The sequence below is a fragment of the Aethalodelphis obliquidens genome, unplaced genomic scaffold (genome assembly GCF_003676395.1).
Source record: "Aethalodelphis obliquidens isolate GAN/ISIS:26980383/991018 unplaced genomic scaffold, ASM367639v1 scaffold40, whole genome shotgun sequence".
Classification (NCBI taxonomy): domain Eukaryota; kingdom Metazoa; phylum Chordata; class Mammalia; order Artiodactyla; family Delphinidae; genus Aethalodelphis; species Aethalodelphis obliquidens.
The window spans coordinates 1,921,322-1,939,636 of record NW_020837984.1 but is presented as its reverse complement, the minus strand read 5'-3'; the positions used below and the strand labels follow the sequence as shown (position 1 = coordinate 1,939,636).

The 18,315-nt window shown below is 38.4% G+C and overlaps 1 protein-coding gene across 1 annotated transcript in view; it reads right to left on the bottom strand.

Annotated features, from left to right (window-relative positions):
* The window catches only part of CFAP36 (cilia and flagella associated protein 36), a 32,666-nt gene that overhangs the window by 9,878 nt on the left and 4,473 nt on the right, over window positions 1-18,315 (bottom strand). The window contains exons 4-6 of the mRNA XM_027131732.1: window positions 11,907-12,021; window positions 7,806-7,893; window positions 6,047-6,098 (exon numbers count right to left, since the gene is read on the bottom strand). Coding sequence (XP_026987533.1) covers window positions 6,047-6,098; window positions 7,806-7,893; window positions 11,907-12,021 — 255 coding nt within the window. The remainder of the gene's footprint in view (window positions 1-6,046; window positions 6,099-7,805; window positions 7,894-11,906; window positions 12,022-18,315) is intronic.

Sequence of the window (18,315 nt, the reverse complement as noted above, 5' to 3'; positions counted from 1 at the left end):
AGAAAACTACAGGCCAATATCACTGATGAACATAGATGCAAAAATCCTCAACAGAATACTAGCAAACAGAATCCAACAGCACATTAAAAGGATCATACACCATGATCAAGTGGGGTTTATCCCAGGAATGCAAGGATTCTTCAATATATGCAAATCAATCAATGTGATACACCATATTAACAAACTGAAGAATAAACACCATATAATCATCCCAATAGATGCAGAAAAAGCTTTCGACAAAATCCAACACCGATTTATGATAAAAAACCCTCCAGAAAGTAGGCACAGAGGGAACTTACCTCAACATAATAAAGGCCATATATGACAAACCCACAGCCGACATTGTCCTCAATGGTGAAAAACTGAAACCATTTCCTCTAAGATCAGGAACAAGACAAGGTTGCCCACTCTCACCACTATTTTTCAACATTGCTTTGGAATTTTTAGCCACAGCAATCAGAGAAGATAAAGAAATAAAAGGAATCTAAACTGGAAAAGAAGAAGTAAAGCTGTCACTGTTTGCAGATGACATGATACTATACATAGAGAATCCTAAAGACGCTACAAGAAAACTACTAGAGCTAATCAACGAATTTGGTAAAGTAGCAGGATACAAAATTAATGCACAGAAACCTCTTGCATTCCTATACACTAACAATAAAAAATCTAAAAGAGAAATTAAGGAAACACTCCCATTTACCAATGCAAAAAGAATAAAACACATAGGAATAAACCTACCTAAGGAGACAAAAGACCTGTATGCAGAAAACTATAAGACACCGATGAAAGAAATTAAAGACGATACAAACAGATGGAGAGATGTACCATGTTCTTTGACTGGAAGAATTAACATTGTGAAAATGACTATACTACCCAAAGCAATCTACAGATTCAATGCAATCCCTATCAAACTACCAATGGCGTTTTTCACAGAACTAAAACAAAAAATTTCACAATTTGTATGGAAACACAGAAGACCCCGAATAGTCAAAGTAATCTTGAGAAAGAAAAACGGATCTGGAGGAATCAGGCTCCCTGACTTCAGAGTATACTACAAAGGTACAGTAATCAAGACAGTATGGTACTGGCACAAAAACAGAAACATGGATCAATGGAACAGGATGGAAAACCCAGAGATAAGCCCACACACATATGGTCACCTTATTTTTGATAAAGGAGCCAAGAATATACAATGGAGAAAAGACAGCCTCTTCAGTAAGTGGTGCTGGGAAAACTGGACAGCTACATGTAAAAGAATGAAATCAGAACACTCTCTAACACCATACACAAAAATAAACTCAAAATGGATTAAAGACCTAAATGTAAGGCCAGACACTATAAAACCCTTAGAGGAAAACATAGGCAGAACACTCTATGACATAAATCACAGCAAGATCCTTTTTGACCCACCTCCTAGAGAAATGGAAATAAAACCAAAAATAAACAAATGGACCTAATGAAACTTCAAAGCTTTTGCACAGCAAAGGAAACCATAAACAAGACAAAAAAACAACCCTCAGAATGGGAGAAAATATTTGCAAATGAAGCAACTGACAAAGGATTAATCTCCAAAATTTACACGCAGCTCATACAGCTCAATATCAGAAAAACAAACAACCCAATCCAAAAATGGGCAGAAGACCTAAATAGACATTTCTCCAAAGAAGATATACAGATTGCCAGCAAACACATGAAAGAATGCTCAACATCATTAATCTTTAGGGAAATGCAAATCAAAACTACAATGAGGTATCACCTCACAGCAGTCAGAATGGCCATCATCAAAAAATGTACAAACAATAAATGTGGAGAGGGTGTGGAGAAAAGGAAACCCTCTTGCACTGTTGGTGGGAATGTATATTAATACAGCCACTATGGAGAACAGGAGGTTCCTTAAAAAACTAAAAATAGAACTACCATATGACCCACAATCCCACTACTGGGCATATACCCTGAGAAAACCATAATTCAAAAAGTCATGTACCACAATGTTCATTGCAGCTCTATTTACAATAGCCAGGACATGGAAGCAACCTAAGTGTCCATCAACAGATGAATTGCTAAGGAAGATGTGGCACATATACAATGGAATATTACTCAACCATAAAAAAAATCGAAATTGAGTTATTTCTAGTGAGGTGGATGGACCTAGAGTCTGTCATACAGAGTGAAGTACGTCAGAAAGAGAAAAACAAATGCCGTAGGCTAACACATATATATGGAATCTAAAAAAAAAAAAAAAAGTGGCCAGGAAGTACCTAGGGGCAGGACGGGAATAAAGACGCAGACCTACTAGAGAATGGACTTGAGGACACAGGGAGGGGGAAGGGTAAGCTGTGACAAAGTGAGAGAGTGGCATGGACACATATACACTACCAAACGTAAAGTAGACAGCTAGTGGGAAGCAGCCGCATAGCCCAGGGAGACCAGCTCGGTGCTTTGTGACCACCTAGAGGGGTGGGATAGGGAGGGTGGGAGGGAGGGAGACTCAAGAGGGAGGAGATATGGGGATATATGTATATGTATAGCTGATTCACTTTGTTATACAGCAGAAACTAACACACCATTGTAAAGCAATTACACTCCAATAATGATGTTAAGAAAAAAGGAAGCTGAGATAAGCCAAAGGTTAGGCCTCTTGTACCAAACAGTTAGCCAAGTTGTGAATGCAAAGGAAAAGCTCTTGAAGGAAATTAAAAGTGATACTCCAGTGAACACATGAATGATAAGAAAGCGAAACAGCCTTATTGCTGATATGGAGAAACTCTTAGTGGTCTGGATAAAAGATCAAACCAGCCACAACACTCCCATAAGCCAAAGCCTAATCCAGAGCAAGCCTTTAACTCTCTTCAGTTCAAGCCTTTAACTCTCTTCAGTTCTATGAAGGCTGAGAGATGTGAGGAAGATGCAGAAGAAGAGTGTGAAACTAACAGAGGGTGGTTCATGCAGCTGAAGGAAAGAAGCTGTCTCTGTAACACAAAAGTACAGGATGAGGCAGCAAGTGCTTATGCAGAAGCTGCAGCAAGCTATCCAGAAGATCTCACTAACAAAATTAATGAAGGTGGTTACACTAAACAACAGATTTTCAATGCAAATGAAACAGCCTACTACTGGAAGGAGAGGCCATATAGGACTTTCCTAGCTGGAGAGGATAAGTCAGTGCCTGGCTTTAAAGCTTCAAAGGACAGGTTCTCTTATTAGGGGCTAATGCAGCTGGTGACTTGAAGTTGAAGCCAATGCTCATTTACTGTTCTGAACATCATAAGGCCCTTAAGAATTATGCTAAATCTACTCTCCCTGTGCTCTATCAATGGAACAACAAAGCCTGGATTACAGCACATCTGTTTACAACATGGTTTACTGAATATTTGAAGCCCACTGTTATGATCTACTCCTCAGAAAAAAAAGATTCCTTTCAAAATATTAACTACTCATTGACAATGCACCTGGATACCCAAGAGCTCTGATGGAGGTGTACAACAAGATTCATGTTGTTTTCATGCCTGCTACACAACATCCGTTCTACATCTCATGGATCAAGGAGTAATTTCAACTTTCAAGTCTCATTCTTTAAGCAATACATTTCGTAAGGCTATAGCTGCCACAGATGATGATTTCTCCAATGGATCTGGGCAAAGTCAATTGAAATCCTTCTGGAAAGGATTCACAGTTCTAGATGCCATTAAGAACATTCATGATTCATGGAAAGAGGTCAAAATATGAACATTAACAGGAATTTAGAAGAAATTGATTCCAACCCTCATGGATGACTTAGAGGGCTTCAAGATTTCAGTGGAGGAAGTTTTGCAGATGTGGAGGAAAGAGCAAGAGAACCAGAATTAAAAGTGGAGCCTGGAGATGTGCCTGAATTGGTGCATTCTCATGATAAAACTTGAATGGATGAGGAGCTACTTCTTATGGATGAGCAAAGAGAGTGGTTTCTTGAGATGGAATCTGCTCCTGGGGAAGATGCTGTGAAGATTATTGAAATGACACCAAAGGATTTAGAATATTACACAAATTTAGTTGATAAAGTAGCAGCCAGGTTTGAGAAGATTGACTCCAATTTTGAAAGAAGTTCTACTGTGGGTAAGATGCCATCAAACAGCACTTCATGCTACTGTGAGATTGTTCATGAGAGGAAGAGTCAAATAATGCGACAAACTTCATTGTTGTCTTATCTTAAGAAACTGCCACATCCACCCCAACCTTCAGTAACCACCACCCTGGTCAGTCAGCAGCCATCGACATCGAGGCAAGGCCCTCCACCAGCAAAAAGATTACAGCTTGCTGAAGGTTCAGATGATGGTTAGTATTTTTTAGCAATAAAATAATATTTTTCTTTTTCCTCTTTGGCCGCACCACACAGCATGTGGGATCTCAGTTCCCCGACCAGGGATCGAACCGGCGGCCCCTGCAGTGGAAGTGCAAAGTCTTAACCTCTGGACCACCAGGGAAGTCCCAGCAATAAATATAATTTTTAATGAAGGTATGTACATTGTTTTTTTAGACATAATGCTACTGCACAATTAATAGACTACAGTATAGTGTAAACATAACCTTTATATGCACTGGGAAACCAAAATACTTTTGTGACTTATTTCATTGCCATCTTCGCTTTATTGCAATAGTCTAGAACCGATCTCACAACATCTCTGAGATATGCCTGTATTTCCATTTCTAAAATGGGATACTATATTTAAACCAAAGAGATCGTTTAAATCTTGGAAAGAACCAAGTAAACTGATACTTCATTTTTCCTTAAAAACAGGAAAATCCAATCACATGTAACTTTTCAGGTAATTCATGAATATCTAAATCATAAGTCTCTATATGTTCAGTGATGGAAACATGAAGACTGAAATTATTATCAGCTCTACTTCTGTGTGCTTGAAAATTTCCATTAAAAGAAGTCTAAAAAAACCATACGCCCCAAAACATATTATTATTCAAGAAGCCTGATATAGTTTATATATAAATCAGAAAGTCAATACTACTGTCTTTTTGTGTGTGTGTCTGTGGCCACATCGCCCGGCCTGTGGGATCTTAGTTCCCCAACCAGGGATCAAACCGGCACCGCCTGCTGTGGAAGTGCGAAGTCTTAACCTCTGGACCACCAGGGAATTCCCAGTACTACTGTCTTCTGAGAGCAGTTTTGAACGAGTTTCTGTTCTATACTCCTACATTAAAAAATATTATTATCTATGAATTTCACCTCCATTTACTAAAAGGAGATTTACTCAAAGATACATAAATCCCCTCTAAATCCTAAAACATCTCTCTTTTGCTCTTCATTGGTTACCTTGGAGTAAAATAGGTTTTTTCAAATATAGTAAATGATACAAGCAGGTATCACAGTCATTGAAGGAAAAAAAGGAAAATGACTTTCAAGCAACTGAGAATTAGTTTATATTAGGTTTCACTCTCCCTTCAGGGAGATTTGAGAAAATGTGGAAAGAGAAGCAGCTAGAAAAGGGGGGAGGAAAAAATAAATATTATCTTCCCTCACCTCAGCCAGATACATGTTTAATTGATCCTTAGGAAAGATTAGGCCCTTTATGGAAACAGTTCTTAATGAAAGAGGAGTATGCCAGGAAACGTGAAACTGAATCATTCTGCTTCAAGCTGGCAATGTTAAAGTCTACAAGGGACCCTCAGTATTAGCTGCAGATGGTGTTTCAAAATAGTAAAGGAATCAAGGTGAGTGGGGAAGTAAAATGTTTTTCTTAATCCTCTTTTATTCATAAAATTAAGGGGAATTTCTATTAAAAATTCCCCAAAATCTGAATGGTATTACATACAGTTTTTTTGGAGTGAACAATCTCATTCTTTATCGGGAATTTAAAAGGTAGGTCGCTGGATGAATTATAAAGTGAATAAAGTTATAAAGTTAAGTATAAATGCTCAGAATTGCCAAGAAAATATAAATACTCTGAGGAACTGTGTCGTTCCACCTAAGCTTAAACTTTAATAGAAAACCCAGGTGTAAACCTAAGGGATAACAGCAATGAAATATTTCTATTATATTAATATGTTTTGTAGGCACCTGCTTTTTACTCTTTCTTTCTTCCTCCTGGTCATATTCTTCTTTCGATTTTCTGAAATATACAAAAATAAAGTAGAAAAGTAAACTTTCTCTTTTGGTCAAAGAACAAATATTCAACAAGAAACATGCTAACCTAAGCTTACAATATGTGCAAGAAATTTTGGAAACAAAGATGGAAATAATCAGGCTTAACTTAAAGCAGCTTACAATCAACTGAGAAAGACATACATAGGCATAAACAGCATAATATAGTTAGCCACATAAAATACAGGTTTACCTATTTCCTCTGGAGATGTGAAGGACCCCTAGCTGAACAAAGATCAACAGGTTTGAAATCCTAAACCCAAATCTGAATGGCAAATCTCATGAATATGGACTTTGATCTCTCTCTTTAGACTGATCAGTTACATTCCTCCTAAGATCCATTTCTCCCCTCATTCTAGTTTTTCCATGGCATCTGAGCTACCACACAGCTCTCCTGATGCCATTATGCCAAAGCCCTATCAGCTTTTGTAAACTGCTCACTGAGGGAAGTCTGATTTAGGAAAATAGCCAATTCAACTCTCATACATGTTCATGATTAAGCTCCACTGCTTATACAGTAGTACACCACCCCCAGAAGCTCATAGAAAACACAGTAAAATCTAAAAGCACAATGCTGACCAGTTTTCAAACCACCAATCAACCAAGAAGCAACCAGTACAAGTCAAAACTGACAGTCCTCTAAACCTATTACCAAATATCCTGAACTCTTCAAATCTTTCAACTCAGAGCGTTGTGTGTTGTCTCAGGCTCCCATTTGCCCTCGCCATGGAAAGGAGGACCTGGCAGGAAAGGCCGGGTTTTACCCGCAAACTTGCCTCCCTCCCCACAACCACTCAAATCTCCTGAAATGCAGCACAAAGTCCTACAGCTCCTTCCACAGTCCCCCACTAGGCCCATCCTCCTAACCACCATCCTGCCTAACCTCCCTCCTGCTTTGGAACTGGGGACAAGTTGGGTAGGTGGGAGGACTACAGGATGCTGGAAGACGGTCATGTATGTGGTTAGAGTGGAGAGCCAGGGCCACCAAATGCCAAGGCCCCATTCTGCAGGGGACACAAATAGCTGCAGGTATCCTTTTGCCTTAAACCTATACATTCCCATAGATTTAAATATTAAGTGCTTCAATTGCCCCTCCCTTCTAAAACTCCCATAGGGGTCAGGGGACAACAGGCCCAAGAGGGGAAATGCCCCTTTAGTGGGCTGCACATTCCATGCCAGGCATTTGGCTGAGAATCACGTAACTGAGGCAAGAAAGAGACCAGCAAAGAGTCAGCTATTTGGTCTGTGGAGTCTGGATATTCAACCTCCTACTGTGAGACACCTGGCATAAGCCTCCTCTAATACCCAGATCCAGAAGCCAAGGAGTTTCCTGCTTATCTCAGGCCACTACAGCCCTTCCAGGCATCAGGCTGGGTCTACTGCATCTTGTTCCCATTGGTGGCTAGTTTCCTATTCCCATGATGGGAGTGGAGGAAGACCCTCCCATCTGCGCTGATCTGGTATGAGTCATATGAAAATAATTTTTTCTGTCCATTAAGAAATGTAATATATACATAATTATAAACAAATAAAATGATAAATCATTTTCATCGTCTTTAGGAGAGAATTTAGATATTTTACTACTTCACAGTATTTTTTTGAGTAAAAAGCACATATGCAGATAATATTGTAATATTACTAATGATCCATTCAAAAAATAATTAAAGAAGCATACCTAAGAACTTCTCTCAGGATTTTCATCTCTTCCTGTTCAAGGTCACTGACCACATCAGAACCATCTGTTAAGCAGTCAGGTAATACACCTGTTCAAAACCAAAGACCATACAGAAGAATATCAAGTCAACTGAAACACTTATTTTTCACTATTCTAGTTCATCAAGAAGTACAAATAAGTTTATTAAGATCTATAACTTTTAAAAAATGTTCTAAGCTATTATCTTTGTAACTATGGTCTTTTTAACTTTTTCTTCTTTTAGGGAATCAGCCCCACCAAAAAAGCACAATTTTACCTAGAAATGACTCTTGGTAATTATTTGTATTGCTTATTTAAAATAACAACAATAATATATGACAATAGAAATTAATTGCTTATATTTAATATAAGCAACTTATAGAATTAATATAAGCTATTTATAGAATAAATAGCTTATATTTCAGCTATTATCTTCCATAATCATACTATACAGGACATACCATTGAAATCAATAAGCTCCTAATAATGAAATTATGCTCTCAAAAGTATTCCTTAAATGGGAAAAGAGTTTACAAAACAAAATATAAAATACGTCATTAATTGAAACAGTATGTTAATCCTCTTCATTCACACTAAAACAAATGCTACTGAAAAGGGCCCCGCTTACTACATGCAGAAAAGCATGGTGCTAAGCACTTAAGGGGAATATAAAGATGAATAAAACAACCTCTGCCCTCAGAGCTTCTATTCAAATATTGGGCTAATAACTATAAACCAGGGCAGCACCAACTTTGGCCCAAGGCAAATAGTAATTCATGGCAAGCAATTTTAAGCATTGGTTTCATTTACTTTATTACCTATATCTTCCTGATAAGCAGGTAGACTGGTAATAAGTGTTCTGTTTTTATCTATAATTATTATATTCCCAAAACATTAACAGCATGTCCCCTAATTTTTACCTTCCATTTCTTTATCCATATATGACTACGGGATTTTGGATCTGCTCTAAATTAAAGTAGCTTTATTATTCTAATCCCCTGATGTTTAAATGCATTGTAAAGTAAACTTGTCATTTTGATATAACTGCAGATTCACACGCAGTTGTAAGAAACAATACAGAGAGATGCTATGCACTCTTTACCCAGTTTCCCCCAAGGGTTACATTTACAAAACTATAGTATAGTATCACAACCAGAAAATTGGTCTTAAGTGCATTTTTCCTCAGTCAAAAGCTATACAATTAGTATTCTCCTATTCACCTTTTATGGAAAATTTTAAAAACTAAGGAAAGACTAAAACAACAGTATGCAATACCTCAAAACTGTAATAAGGAAGACACTTTTATATTCTATTACAAGTTAATCACTAAAGGGATGTTGCCTATAAACTTAAATTATACATAATGGCCCATCTCTGGGAACCCTGCTTCCCAGGTAATGAGCATTAAGCTAAAATAGCTTTGTTTAGCTCACAGGAAACATTCTGACCAGGCCCATCTGTGAATGACTACAGGGAGGAAGAAATTAACACATCCCCTCCAGAAGCTGATGGGAACCAGAAAAGGTTTGACTTTACTCCCTCCCCTTTTAGTATAAAATGAGCCTGAATTCTAACTCAGGCAAGATGGTTCTTTGGGGCACTAGCCCAACAACTTGTCTCTCGATTACTGGCCTGTCGTGCAGCAAGCAGTACAAGCTTAGACTCGGTAACAAAACCATCAAAATAATGCTCTGATTTGCATCTTCCCCAAATTCTTTGATGAGGTACAACCAGAATCCAGAGAGCCTTTGAATTTTTCTCACATAAACAGTCTGCAGTTTTGAGTGCAATCAACGTTGCTCTAAGGTACTTTCCTCTGGATTTATGTTAAGTGAAATTCTTAAATACAAGTATTAAAAATTCATGGCAGAACTAAGTATTAGTCTATGTTTAAATGTAAGCAAACTGTCACACCCTGTGGTTTGACAGCAGCATTATTCCACATCATTCCCCTCGTCCTTCCTTGCTAATATAAGCCACATGTGTGCAGTTACCAGGCAGCCAAGTACTTAGAGGCAGGGCCCTACCCCACCCCACAAGAGTGACTCATGATTCAAGCCAATTGCAATGGTCTCATTCCCCCTGCCAGAGGGTTTAGAAAGGCGTGTCACCCCAATCCTGACCAATAGGACCTAAGGGGAAAACTCCTAGGGGGCTTCCATGAAAGTGTTGTCTTGCTAGCAAAAAAAGATGTACAGGAAGAAACATCCCTTTTCTTCATGAGATATTAAAGTCTGCATTCGATGCAGCCAGAGTGCAATCATGAGAAAAGATCCTGAGAATAGCAGAGTATAAAGAGGAAACGTGTCAGAGTCCTTAATAACATCACTGAGCCACCAAATTAACCAACCCTGGACCTTTCTTCCCTCCCTTCCTCTGGACTTCTTGTTCAATTGAGATGATAATTTCCTATTGCTTAGGCCATTTTCACTGAGGTATTCTGCTAATGGCAGCCTGAGGCACCCAGCTGATACAAGCTATGTGTACCTGTTCTCTTTTAATTAAAATCTAAATGTTGGGGCTTCCCTGGTTGAGAATCTGACTGCCGATGCAGGGGACACGGGTTCGTGCCCCGGTCCGGGAAGATCCCACATGCCGCCAGGAGAGGCCACAACAGTGAGAGGCCCGCGTAACGCCAAAAAAAAAAAAAAAAAAAAAAAACTAAATGTTTCTGGTTAAATTGAAAACTATAGAGTACCAATATCAAGTTCACTATTTCTTTTATCAAAACTGATCCCCCTAAAATAATTTTAAATAACATGAAATAATTATTCAAATTATCCCATAGGTCAGAATAAAGCATGGCTGCAGGAAAACACAAGAGAAAAGGATTTTATGAAGCTAACTATGGTAGAGAAACAAAGAAAAAGAGACTGTTTTCCAAACTTATTTATACCAAAACAACAGCACGGTGTCATGCATCGTTCAGGGTTAGGGTGGTGCCGTCTCCAAACCACAGACAACAGCTGTCTTACCTGCTGTGAAATGAATTTAGGATTTTAGGGAATAGTTTTGATGGTGGTTGGCTCTAAAGGATATAGTCTTTACACATATCAGACAAATGAGAGTAGAACCCACAACAAAGGCCCTGCAACATTCTAATGTTTGCCCTGTAACAACAGAAGCCCTATTGTTGCATGCTCCAGACCCTTAAAAGCAAACAGTACAACTAAACTATAGCTCCCATATCTTCAAGAAACAAGCCAAAAAAAGGCCCTGCTGCCAAACCATTAGAGTTTGGCATGGTAAGGAATATCAGTGGCAATCTATTAAGCAAAGGAATACACAGGTATGAAGGTCATCGGAGTCAGAAATGGGAAACTGAGATAAGCATCTGGGGTGAAAATCAGATAGTACAAAAACAAGAAGTATGGTTAGAAACTCTGATGTTCTGAGTCAAGATGTCAAATATAGTTCAAGTGCACAGGAAGGGAAGAAAAGCAGGAAGAGCTAGAAAGAACGTGAGTTTAGGCAGAGTTAAGGAAAAAATAAAGCTAAAGGTAGTTACCAAGGGCTTTGAGTTCTGCTTTTTCTTCCACCTGATGGTGGGGTAATCCTATCTGCCCATTGCCCTAGAACAGTAGTTCTCAGTGCGGGCCCAGGACCAGCAGCTTTAGCATCAGCTAGGAACTTGCTAAAAATGCAAAGTATTAGGCCCTACCCCAGACCTACTGAATCAGAAATGGGGAGACAGCCACATGTGTTTCAACAAGCCCTCCAACTGCTTCCAAGAGCTTGAGAACCACTGTCTCCTATAAAGCCAGAAGAAGAGTAGTCACCTTCTCTCGACAGTAACTGTAACTGTGACCACTCAAAAATGCTGAATTTCACAAATGCAGTGGCTGGGCAGAAAAATCAAGCTCTCTGAAACCTAAAACATTAAATCAAATTCTGGTCTGCTTTCTTTGAGATGTCAACCACTCAGTGATCAGGAAGTCTGCACTCTTGTATCTCTTAAGTCAGCCATAGACTTTCAAACTTGAAATAAATTTATACAAGGCAGCTACATCAAGACCATATTAGTTAAAACTGCCACCAAAAAGAATGCATTTAGCACTTAGATTTCTAAATTCAATCTTTTACCATTTCTCTCTTGAATTATTCGAATGGCTTGCAGCTGCATTTCAATGTTTTTCTGGACCATCATTGCTTTAAAGATAGTAAAATCTTCTGCTGCCAGTACAGGTTGCAAAATGGCCTGTGAAAAGAAGTCAGGAAGTTAAACGAAGATTCAAGTTTTAAAACTATTTCCCAAACACTCAAATCATTTCTACTGCAAAAAGTGCATTAATTCAAGAATGCTGCATTGTTATTTATGACTAGATGACTCAAAAGGATAATTTTAAGATTTTATTCTAAAAGCCTTTAAAGTAGGTTCTCAAGAAGCTGACTCTCCCAACCCCTCCGTCCCTACCCTCCAGGAAGCTAAGGCAGACAGTGATACGTTTTCCAAATGAGCCAGTGCTGAGCAACTCAGAAAAACAACACCTGAATTGGGCTTACTTTTTAAAGTTACCACTGCAGTATCTGGATCTGTTTTTCAACCAAAATGATGATATCTATTTGGTTTAGCCTCTGTCAACCTGAAATTTACTCTTTGGTGATAAATCAGTAACTACAAAATAATCCTTGAATTAATAAAATTACCAAATTAAATAAGATTAAATGCCAAAAAAGAAAAATGAAGTCTGGAAAACAAGCATAATGTGGTAGAGTAATGTGAGAACACAACTGTAGTAGTCCTATAGGCAGAAAGTTTTATGGAAGAAATAGAGTTAGAAATTATGATAAGAAATCTTTTTCTGGATGAAACAGAAGTGTAATAAATTAAGAAAAAACAATAAAGGTATCTACCTAGAGTACCCAAATTAACACTCTCTTAGCTACAGAGAACTATTGTTATATCGAAAAGCAAACAAATTCTCAAGCTAATCAGTAAGAAGTAGCATAAAATTGAAATGCATGAAAAGCCAAAAGAAAACACTCAGATATTATTCACCTTACTCAAATCTTATTTCAAGCTTTACATGACATTCATGGAAAAGCTGACCACAGGAATCACGCAGAGGTAACCGAGGGTGTGCTACTGTTTACCAGGTAGGCAGCAGCAATAATGTCAAAGACACACCTCAACAAATGTTCCATCAAAGAGCTCTAAACAGAGAGGAAGGAGTCCTTCCTGCAGCAACCAGCTCACATCCTAGACAAAAGCAGTACAGCAAAACAAAATAATAAAGTGTGAAAGCAGCTCTCTGTGACATTTATAAGGAGTCAACTGCAGGAAAAAAAGACGGAAAGTTTCTTTTCCTTTAACTTCACATATACTGTTCAAAAGGCCCAGGGCAGGGGATGACAAATAGGTTTCATCTATGTTTAACTGAAAGTTGCAGCCCAGGGACTTCCCTGGCAGTCCACTGGTTAAGACTTCGCCTTCCACTGCAGGGGGTGCGGGTTGGATCCCTGGTCGGGTAGCTAAGATCTCACATGCCTGGTGGCCAGAAAACCAAAACATAAAACAGAAGCAATATTGTAACGCATTCAATAAGACTTTAAAAGTGGTCCACGTGAAAAAAATCTTCAAAACAAAACAAAACAAAAGTTGCAGCCCAGTGATCAGTATTAAAGACAACTGCAGCCAGCCTCTGTATTAGAGTAGTTATGTCTGGTCTGCCAGGGCTCCCTTATGGGATTACACCACCACATAACATTGTTCTGGCCTTCTTAGACTTCTTATTAGTAATATCAAGTACTCTATCCTCATCAACAAACACTTGAAGGCAGTGTGTCAACTAGAGCTATCAGCAAGTCAGTGTCTGAGCTGATCCTTAAAGTTGTAATGCAGGGCTTCTCAAACAGTGTTCTTAACCCATCTAAGAAATGCGGGAGGGCTTCCCTGGTGGCACAGTGGTTGAGAGTCCGCCTGCCGATGCAGGGGACACGGGTTCGTGCCCTGGTCCGGGAAGATCCCACATGCCGCAGAGCGGCTGGGCCTGTGAGCCATGGCTGCTGAGGTCCGGAGCCTGTGCTCCGCAACGGGAGAGACCACAACAAAGAGAGGCCCAGGTACTGCGGAAAAAAAAAAAACAAACAAAAAAACCCTAAACACTGACCTTATACCTTTCACAAAAAATTAACTCAAAATGGATCATAGATTTAAATGTAAAAAACAAAATCATAAAACTTCTAAAAGATAGCATAGAGCAAATCTAGATAACCTTGGCTTTTGGCAATGATTTCTTAAGATATAACACCAAAAGCACAAACAATGAAAGAAAATCAATAAATCGAACTTCATTAAAATAAAAAACTTCTGCTCTGTGAAAGACATTGTTAAGAGAACAAAGAGAAAAGCCACAAAAGAATATTTTGTGAAACATTTGCAAAACGCATATGTGATAAAGGAGATTTGTATCAAAAATATACAAAGAACTCTTACAACTCAACAATTAGAAAACAAACAAATCAATTTAAAAATGGGTAGAAGAAAACAATGAGATACCACTACATATCTATTAGAATGGCTAAAATCCAAAAAACTGACAATACCAGTGTTACTGAAGACATGGAGCAACAGGAACTCCCACTCATTGCTGGTGAAAATGCAAAATGATACAGCTACTTTAGAAGAGAGTTTGGCAGTTTCCTACAAAGCTAAAGTTAATCTTAACACATGATCCAGCAATCTTGCTCCTAGGTATTTACACAAATGAGGTGAAAATATTATGTCCATGCAAAAGCCTGAATATGAATATTTATAGTGACTTTATTCATAATTGCCAAAGACTGGAAGCCACAAAATATCCTTCAAAAGGTTACTGGATAAACAAATGGTGGTACAACCATATAATGGAATATTATTCAGCAATAAGAAGAAATGAACTATCAAACTATGAAAAAAACTTAAATTCATATTGCTTACTGAAAGAAGTCTGAAAAGGGTACATACTGTATGATGCCAATTATATAACATTCTGAAAAAAGCAAAACTAGAGAAACAGTAAAATGAACAGCAGTTGCCAGAGGTTTGGTGCAAGGATGGAAAAGATGAATATGTGGAACACAGGGGATTTTTAAGGCAGTGAAACTATTTTGTATGATACTGTAATGATGGATATATGATATTATATATTTGGCAAAATCCATGGAACTGTACAACACAAAGAGTGAACCCTAATATAAACTGTGGACTTTACTTAATAATAACATATCAGTATTGGCTCATCAACAAATACACTACACTAACTATACTTCAATTTAAAAAAAGAAAAAATATATACTACACTAATGAAAGATGTTAATAAAAAGGGACACTACATTAACTACTCAATTTTCTATAAACATAAAACTGCTCTAAAAAATAGTCTATTAATTTTTTAAAATCTTACTAGAAGTCCCACAGATATCGTTAATTATCTTGTGTGTATTTTTTTTTTTTTTTTTTGTGGTATGCAGGCCTCTCACTGCTGTGGCCTCTCCCGTTGCGGAGCACAGGCTCCGGACGCGCAGGCCCAGCGGCCATGGCTCACGGGCCCAGCCGCTCCGCGGCATGTGGGATCCTCCCGGACCGGGGCACGAACCCACGTCCCCTGCATCGGCAGGCGGACTCCCAACCACTGCGCCACCAGGGAAGCCCTCTTGTGTGTATTTTTAGAAAAAGAAAATTATATCACATATAGTTATAAAGTTATACCACATAATCTTTTCAATGATACAAGTTATTAGGAAAAAAGGATAATTTTCCCAAATTACTATTATTAGAGGACAAATTTTGTGAAAGTGTTAATTTCTACCTTATAAAAGTCAAAGCAAATCAAATAAAAAACAAAAGCAAAAAACACTTTGTCTCTTGCCATATAGTCATCCCTGGCTCTTGCAATACACAGAAATCAATGATGAGCTCTATCCTCACCAAAAAAAAAATCACAAGCAATGAAAGAAGCATTTTTGTCTGCTTCAACTGAAAAACAGCATAAAATTAGAAAATCAACTGAACACAATTGAAATAATAAGTATCTCAATATTTATATATTATTATATTTTTCTGAACTCTGTAGAAAGATATCCTAATTCATGAGCATTTTTTGAGAAGCCACACATATATGACAGGAAAACATGCTCTTAAAAAGCTTTTTGTTGGGACTTCCCTGGTGGTCCAGTGGTTAAAACTCTGTGCTTCCACTAGAGGGGGCACGGGTTCCATCCCTGGTGGGGGAGGTATGATCCTGCATGCTGCACAGAGCAGGAAAGGGAGGAAGGAAGGGAGAGAGAGAGAAAGAAAGAAAGAAAGAGAAAGAAAGAAATGGAGAGAGAGAAAAGAAAGGAAAGAAAGAGAAAGAAAGGAAGGAAGGAAGGAAGGAAGGAAGGAAGGAAGGAAGGAAGGAAGGAAGGAAGGAGGGAGGAAAACCAAGAAAGCAAGAAAAGAAAGAGAGATGGTAGTTGTTGTTTTTGTTGTTTTTAAACTAGAGGTCTTCATCTGATGCACTCTTTACTACTGCTGATTTTAAAACACAAAGAGTATGCCAGGACCACTGGTCTAGGGCTAACAATGACCAAACCAGGTGAAAAGAATTTTGCAAGTCGGCTTTAGCAGTACAATCAATGAGAGGGGAGCTGGCAGCTGTTCTAAAAAATCAAAATCAAACCAAACAGACCAAAACAAAATGAAAAGTACCTCCTAAACTACTCTAGGCAAGCAATTCGTTTCTTGAATTCATTCTTAGGCACTCTATATTAGCATAATGGAATCAGCATTCTGACCTTTATTTACAAAGATTAGATTATTGCTGCAAAGCAGTAAATAGCATGCTTTGGGCTGTTTTTCTGATTAACAGTGATGGCCTTGTGCTGATTCAATCATGTTGCCTTCAGAATCCGGGGCTAAGAGTTTGCTCCAGAAGAGAATAAAGCTAACTAGTCCACATGGGGATTGAACACATGACCCTGGCCTAATTAGCACCCTGCTAATCAACCACCAAAAAAGCTACCTTTAATTAAGAGGTGCTTCCATTTATAGACCACCTTATATGTGTCAGGTATTGTGCTAAATGCTTTATGAACATTTATGAACATTTTCGCTCAAATTTCACAAAAACCTTTCAAAGTAGATACTATTCCTATTTTATAGATATAGAAACTGAGAATCAGAATGGATAAGGAAAACTGTAAAACAACTTTGCCCGTGGTAAATGAAAATAAACAAAAGATCTGGGACTCAAATCCAGGTCTGTCTGTGTCAAAAGGCTTGCCTCCTTGTACACAACAAGGCTGTACTACCAATCAACTCCAAATCAAAAGGTGTTGTATAACTCAGCAAAAGAGAAGGATGTGTTACTATTGATCTGAAAACAGTATTTTAAAATTCTGAACATCTTCATTCAAAAATAAATTAAAGTTATCCTGATAATGAAAACAAAAGACGGATGTGACTACTATTACTATGAACATCTTTTTTCACAAAGTAATTCAGATTCATTCATAATAATTTAATTAAGAGGCTGACAAATATTAACCTAAGCAGAAAATATTCCTGGAAAACAAGGAAAATAAAAACAAATACCAATGCCTTAAATTTAAATACTAGTTAATAATTTTCAATAAATTCTTCAAGTCAAACAGATGTGTAAGAAACTATAATTCAAGGCAGTCGAATTGAATTGAAAATGTAAGAGTGCTCAGTGAGGTAGAATGCGTGCTAGTCTGACTAGAGGGATCAGGAAAGTTGCATTTCAGCACACCCTGATGATGAGATGGATTTCTCTGGCTAAGGAAAGGATGGAGGGAGGAGGAGGTGGGAGCTGAACATTCCAGGTTAAGGGACTACCATGAGCAAAGCCAGGCACATGGATGCTTACAAGAGCAAGTGGCCAGAACTACTAGAGTATGTAATGTGTTGGAGAACGACAGCAGGAGAAGGTTGAAAATAATAATTTCAGGTCACATCATAGGCAATCCTCACTAAACTATAAGGAATTATAGTTTATTTGGTAAACTATATTTGGTAGTAACATACCCCTATACTCAATCTCTGAGCAAGGGCTCTCACTTGGAGCGCCTGGGCTGGTATCCTGGCTTTGTTACTTGGCTGTGGACTTTGCACTAGTTCCTTAATATATCTGTGCATTAGTTTTCTCATTTCTAAATGGAAGTAAAATAGTACCAATTTCTTAAGGATTGTCAGGAAGATTCAATGAGATAATACATGCCAATTGCTTAAAACAGCAGCTAGGGACTTCCCTGGTGGTGCAGTGGTTAAGAATCCGCCTGCCAATGCAGGGGACACGGGTTCGATCCCTGGTCTGGGAAGATCCTACATGCCACAGAGCAGCTAAGCCCGCATGTCACAACTACTGAGCCTGTGCTCTAGAGTCTGCGAGCCACAACTACTGAGCCTGCATGTCACAACTACTGAAGCCTGTGTGCCTAGATCCCATGCTCCACAACAAGAGAAGCCATCACAATGAGAAGCCCACACACCACAACGAAGAGCAGCCCC